The sequence below is a fragment of the Pipistrellus kuhlii genome, unplaced genomic scaffold, assembly GCF_014108245.1.
Source record: "Pipistrellus kuhlii isolate mPipKuh1 unplaced genomic scaffold, mPipKuh1.p scaffold_m20_p_1, whole genome shotgun sequence".
Lineage (NCBI taxonomy): Eukaryota > Metazoa > Chordata > Mammalia > Chiroptera > Vespertilionidae > Pipistrellus > Pipistrellus kuhlii.
The window spans coordinates 132,073,675-132,080,345 of record NW_023425404.1 but is presented as its reverse complement, the minus strand read 5'-3'; the positions used below and the strand labels follow the sequence as shown (position 1 = coordinate 132,080,345).

The 6,671-nt window shown below is 43.8% G+C and overlaps 1 protein-coding gene across 1 annotated transcript; it reads right to left on the bottom strand.

Annotated features, from left to right (window-relative positions):
- Window positions 1-2,300: 2,300 nt before the first annotated feature.
- On the bottom strand, window positions 2,301-3,694 carry LOC118703083 (2'-5'-oligoadenylate synthase 1-like). Its single transcript, XM_036409709.2, has 2 exons — window positions 2,445-3,694; window positions 2,301-2,393 (listed from the first exon to the last, which is right to left on the bottom strand). The coding sequence occupies exons 1-2, from the start codon at window positions 3,514-3,516 to the stop codon at window positions 2,356-2,358; spliced, it is 1,110 nt and encodes a 369-aa protein (XP_036265602.1). The 5' UTR covers window positions 3,517-3,694; the 3' UTR covers window positions 2,301-2,355.
- Window positions 3,695-6,671: the final 2,977 nt, after the last annotated feature.

Sequence of the window (6,671 nt, the reverse complement as noted above, 5' to 3'; positions counted from 1 at the left end):
TGGTTGCTTTTAATTAAACAGTAGCCAGCTTGCAGTGCACAATGTTCACACTGCTCATGAAGTCTTCCCTTCTGTTTATGTTGCATAATAGAATCATACATATATGGATTGTAAAAGTGATTATTTTGTGTCAATTTCTTCTCAAAAACAACAAGGTAGATAAAAATTTTGGCTTGATATTTTTTTTTTCCAGAACAGTTATGACTTTTATAAAAATTGTAAACATAGCCGAAACCGGTTTGGCTCAGTGGTAGAGTGTCGGTCTGCGGACTGAAAGGTCCCGGGTTCGATTCTGGTCAGAGGCATGTACGTTGGTTGCGGGCACATCCCCAGTAGGGGGTGTGCAAGAGGCAGCTGGTCTATATTTCTCTCTCATCGACGTTTCTAGCTCTTTATCTCTCTCCCTTCCTCTCTGTAAAAAATCAATAAAATATGTATTTTTTAAAAAAATTGTAAACATATTACTTGAGTAATACTTTTCCTTTTTTAAAACGCTTTCCCATGAGCTTCAACATAAGCCTGGGAGATAGGCTGGATAAATGCTCTTATCTCCACTTTGCACGTGAGGAAGTAGATCCTTGGAGAGCCCACTTGGATTGCACAGGGACACAGGGAGAGTAACGGTGGTGGGACCAGAAGAACCTGGCTTCTTCTTCCTGCAGACTTCCTCTAATTCGTGCACTGAGGGGGGGGGGGTGTCCCTCACCCCGGCCCCTGGCAGTGGGTGACCCCAGGGGATGTCCCCCTTCTGTGAGCCCAGCTTCTGACTGAGAATGCCCACCAGGGGGCAGCTCCTGAGGTGAGCGTCTCCCCCCTGGTGGTCAGTGCGCATCATATTCAGAAAGAGGAAAACTCTCTTCTGTTCTCTTTCTTTTCCTTTTTAAAATATATTTTTATTGATTTCAGAGAGAAAGGGAGAGAGACAGAGAGATAGAAACATCAGTGATGTGAGAGAATCATTGATGGGCTGCCTCCTGCATGCCTCGCACTGGGGATCCAGCCCGAAACCCAGGAATGTGCCCTTGACTGGAATCGAACCTGGGACTCTTCAGTCCACAGGTTGATAGGTTCTCTTTCCTCTTTCTGAAACATGTATTGTTTTTCTCAAGATGATCTTTTGACAATTTACTCTTTTTTTTTTTTTCTTTGTTATTGTTCCGACTTCACCCTCAGGTGCGAATGTATGCACAGGTGACTGGGGTCCCTCAGCCTGAGAATTGGACTTATACGGGTTGCCCACAGTACTTAATTAAAATTGACCGAGCAAAAACTAAACACAGAGACAAATATTAAGATGCACGAGTCCCACGGTTTATTTACCAGAGTCCTGGTGGTTTCCAGAAGCCTAGGCAGGACACCTGGAGATCCGCGCCGACGGACACACACACTGGACAGGAACACGCTGTGGCAGCGTCTCGGTCACATTGAGGCCTCAGAGGTTTGGCTCACAGGTAGAGTGGCAGTTCACTCAGGCAGTTTCATGCAGTATTTTGAACAGGGAGAAGGGAGCGGAGAGCACGGCGGGTGGAGGAGCCCTTCATGGTCTCTGACCAGTGACTCTAGGTCCCTTCTTTTATGGCCATTTCTGGGTGTTTCTTTGTTCCTTCTGGGTGCAACCAATGGGTCTTCAGTGTGTCTTAATCGGGGGTCTCCAAGTACTTTTTGCCTTGCTTTCCAACTTTCCAGATAAAGACACTTATTAGTCCGTTCACACAGTTACAACTTTCCAGATAAGCACATGTTAGGGCATTCACACAGTCGGGGCTCAGAGTCACTTTTAAGTTTTACAAAATGGATTCAAGTCACACTAAATGGAGTTACTTATACTAAGCCTTTAAACACATTTCAAATATTTTTTTTACTTAAAATAAAATCAGAATAAGATCAGAAATACAATTCACACTTAAACTATGAATCACTCATAAAAATAAGTGCTTTCACTCCTATTTTAAATCACACAAATAATTATTCTCACACTGTTTTAAATCCTTAAAATATTATTTGAACATCACACTAATATAACTATAACAGTTATTATTTTTCCCGTCAGGTACACAGAAGAAAGTCAAGGCTGGAATTCCACTCTATTTGTCTATATTTCTCTTGTTGTCTGAGAATAGAGGGGGTGAGGCCAGGCGGATGAAAGAAGAGAAGTACAGAATAGTGGGAAGGGTGGGGTCAGGAGACCTGGATTTTGGTCCTAGCTCTGTCCTACTCACTGCTGGCTTGGTGCAGTCCTCTATCCTCTCTGAATCAACGTGCTCATCTTTTCTCCTCCCTCTCCCCCACTCTCTCCCCCCAGGAGGAGGCGGGCCCACATAACTCTGGAGCCCTGTCCCCTAAGACACACTGGCTTTAGAGGATGGCGCACGTCCAGCTATCTTGGCTCTTTCCTTGGAAGAAAGAGCTCTCACCTCGGAGCCCTGTGTCCCAGGAGCTCTCACCTCGGAGGCCTACGTCCCAGGAGCCCACTGGAGACCCATCCCAATTCTCCATGCATGGGTAACCCAACCAGGCTGCAGCCACTTGTGCCAGCCGCCACCAGCCGTCTCCGCCTGGCCCACCTGCAACGTTTCCTGTAGGGTCAGCTGGGTCCAGAATCACAGGCCTGGGTTGCTTGAGCTGTCTCCTCAGATATTGACCAATAATAGGATTTTCAAAGTCATAATACTTAGTCCAGTAGATGCAAAGGTTCTGGTAGTCCACGACTAATTCCAAGACGGTCCGAAATCCCTCGGCTGTGCTGAAGGAGGTCTCCTTGCACCCACGCTCCCAGGCGTAGACGGTGAGCAGCTCCAGGGCGTACTGCGGTGGCAGCGGCTTCCCCAGGCGCTCCCTGCACAGCTGGTACCAGTGCTTGACCAGGCGGATGAGGCTCTTGAGCTTGGTGGGCCGCTGCCGCAGGAAGGCTCGCTGCAGCTCCGTGAAGCAGGGCGAGAACTCGCCCTCCTTCCCCAGGCGTGTGCACTCATTGATGAGCCGGACGTAGATCTGGGGATCAGGTCTGTAGTCTTCGTGGATGTGCGGCTCAGGTCCTGCTGTCTGCAGACCCAGGACGTCAAAGGCGGGCAGGACATCAAACTCCACCGTGTTGTTCAGCTCCGGGGAGCAGAACTTGAAGCTGAGCACGCGGGGATTCTCCCATCTAGACTCCTGGATCTCAAACTGCACTCCGGTCTCAGTATCCCTCTGAAAGGCTTCCAGCTGCCGCCTGATTTCCTGGATGAACTCCCCTCGGCGGTCCAACTGCTCCTGGAAACTCCTGAGCTCGCTGAGGAAGACCACGAGGTCAGCGTCAGAGCGGCCTCGGAGGGTCGTGCCTTTGCCCGAGGAGCCGCCCTTCACCACTTTGGACACCCGGACACGGTGGGGGGCACCTCGGAAACACCTCTCCTTGAGGAAACTGCAGATTTCATGGACAGCTTTTCTGACCCTCATGCGGAAAAGCGTGTCTGGCAAGAGGTGGTCTTCGATGAACTTGTCCAGCTCCCTGGCTCGGGTATGGCTGAGCATCATGATATCTTGGCAGGAACAGGAGAACCGCTGGCCGCAGAGGTGGCTGCAGGAAGTGTCAGCCTCTTTTATCTTCTGCTGCCTGAGTCTGCACTGCTTTAGGTTTCGTTTCCTGGGAAGGGAGGAGCTGTGTCTTTGGTTTTGCTTCTTGGCAGATGAAACAATCCCGGGACAACCTGTTCCTCCCCTTGCTGAAACGCACACTCTGCCTTTCTGATCAGCCCTTTCTTCAGACTGTACTCTGAAAATGTTGCACTTTAATCCCTATTAGTGCCAAGAGCAAACACAATTCAAATCTGGTTTTTGGTTTCCTTCTTCCTGGTTTTTCTTTTTACTGCTGACACAATTGTCTCCTATGATCTTTATAGTCTCCTATGATCTTTTAAAAAAAAATTTTTAGTTACAGTTGACATTCAATATTATTTTATACTAGAGGCCCGATGCAAGGCATTTGTGCACTGGAGAGGAGGGGGTGTCCCTCAGGCCGGCCCCTGGCAGTGGGTGACCCCTGCTGTAAGCTCAGCTTCTGGCTGAGAGTGCCCACCAGGGCACTGAGTTGAGCTTCTCCCCCCTGGTGGTCAGTGCACATCATAGTGACCAGTCATCCAGTAGTTTGGTAGATTTGCATAATTAGCCTTTTAGCATATAGGATTAGTTTCATGTATACAGCACAGTTAGGCATTTATACAATTTAGGAAGTGATCCCCTGGATATTTCAAGGACCCATCTGGCATCCTACATAGTTAGTACAATATTATTGCTACTGAACTCAAGGGGTTTGCCACTCGAGTTGTCTATTCAAAAATGAGACCTGGTGGTTGCAAGGTAAATTTTATTTATTTGCAGCAAGTAAAGGAGATGGATTCCTATACACAGCTCTGCCTCCCTGGAGGGAGGCTTAGCTATTGCTTATGTACGGGTTGATTTCTTCTCTGTAGTTGGCCACATTCTGTCCAACTGAGCTCCTGTCAGCTCATCCTGTTACTACTGCATCTGCAAAATACTGCGTTGTGTTTTAACATTTAGCAAGAAATAATACTTGGAACTACCCAAGCTTTTGACCTTTGTTCTATCCAAAAACAATTTACTATTCCCTATGCTGTACTTCATACACATTCCCATGATTATTTTGTAACGACTGATGCTGGAGGCTAAGTCCAGCAGGTCATAGTAAATGTGAGAAGTCCTCAGATGGACACCTTCAGCAGGGCTGAAGATCTGCATATTATTACCTGCTGCCAAACAGCTGAGAGAAATTCCTTTGGCCTGAGAAACCTATATTGTTTATCAAACCTTACCTTTGATATGTATATCTGCTTTGCTAAAAGGAAAATGTGTGAATAAAAAGCATTGGGTCTGGACATTCAGAGAGCTCACCACAAGAGTGAATCCTCCCCTATCTCCCCCATGCCTTCAAAATTTATATTTCTTGTCTATTTTATCCATTTATGAGTATCCTTTCTTCAGATTCTGGAACGCTTGCAGAGGGAAAGACTGTGGCAGACCGATTATACTCTCTTCACCTTTTTCACCCAGGCCCTCAACCCCTCTTCCAATTGGAAACCATTAGTTTGTTCTTTGCATCTCTAAGGCTGTTTATGTTTTATTTGTTCATTTATTTCATTCTTTGAATTCCACATAGTACAAGTGAAATCATATGGTATTTTTCTTTCTCTGAGTTAGTTTACTTAGCATAATACCTTCTAGGTCTACCATGTTGTTGCAAATGGTAATATTTTATTTTTTATGGCCAAGTAATAAATATTCCATTGTGTGTGTGTGTGTGTGTGTGTGTGTGTGTGTGATATATATATATACCAACTTCTTTATCCTCTCATCTATTGATGGGCATTTGGGTTGCTTCCATGTCTTAGATATCTTAAGTAACTCTGCAATGAGCATAGGGATGCATATATCTTTTTGATTTAGTGTTTTTGATTTTTTGGGATATATACCCAGAAGTGAAATTGTTGGGTCATAAGGTAGTTTAATTTTAATTGTCTGAGGATTCTCTATACCGTTTATAGTAGCTGCACCAATCTGCATTCCCACCAACAGTGCTCTTGAGTACCCTTTTCTCTACATCCTCACTAATACTTATTTGTTGTTGAGGTATTGATGAAAGCCATTCTCTCAGGTGTGAGGTGATAATATTATGTGGTTTTGATTTTCATTTCTCAGGTGATTAGTGACATCGAACATCTTTCCATATGTCTATTGTCCATCTGTATGTCCACTTTGAAGAAATGACTATTCTGGTCTTCTGCCCATTTTTAAATTGGATTGTTCATTTTTTGGTGTTGAGTTGTATGAGTTCTTTATAAATTTTGGATATTAACCCCTTATTGCCTGTATCATTGGCAATTATCTTCTTCCATTAGGTAGGTTGTCTTTTTATTTTGTTGATGGTTTCCTTTACTGTTGATGGTTTCCAAAAACTTTTTTTAGTTTGATTTGCTTATATTTTCTTCTGTTTCCCCTTGCCCAGGATATATCAGAAAAAATATTACCATGATAAATGTCCAAGATTTTACTACCTATGTTTTCATTTATGATTTTAATGGCTTCAGGTCTAACATTTAAGTATTTATCCATTTGAATTTCTTCTTGTGCATGGTGTAAGAAGATGGTTTGGTGTCATTTTTTGCATGTATCTGTCCAATTTTCCCAACATTATTCATTAATACACTGTTTGTACCCATTGTATGTTCTTGCCTCCTTTGTTAAATATTAACCATAAAGGCGTGGGTTGTTTCTGGGCTCTCTAGTCTGCTCCACTTATCTATATTTCTGATTTTATGCCAGTGCCATCCTGTTTTGATAGTAGTATAGTTTCATGTCAGGTAGTGTGATTCCTCCAACTTTGTTCTTTTTAAAGGTTGCTGTGACTATTTGGGGTCTTTGGTGATCTCATATAAGTTTTTGGGTTATTTGTTCTAGCCCTGTGAAAAAGACCATTGGTATTTTGATAGGTATTTTATGGAAACTAAAGGTTGCTTTGGGTAGTATTTTTATGATACTAATTCTTTCTATCCATAAGTATGGATATGCTTTATTTTATTTGTATCTTCTTCAATTTATTCAATGTTTTATAATTTTCCTAGAATAGAAAATAATTGGTTAAATTTGTTCCAAGGTACTTTTTAAATGCAATTGTA

Bases quoted from the DNA above. Each gene is read 5' to 3' on its own strand.
- LOC118703083 (XM_036409709.2), bottom strand. From the start codon at position 3,516: ATGATGCTCAGCCATACCCGAGCCAGGGAGCTGGACAAGTTCATCGAA. The intron at 2,394-2,444 runs GTGAGAGCTCCT...CTTTCTTCCAAG, and splicing joins CTGGGACGTAGGCCTCCGAG to GAAAGAGCCAAGATAGCTGG.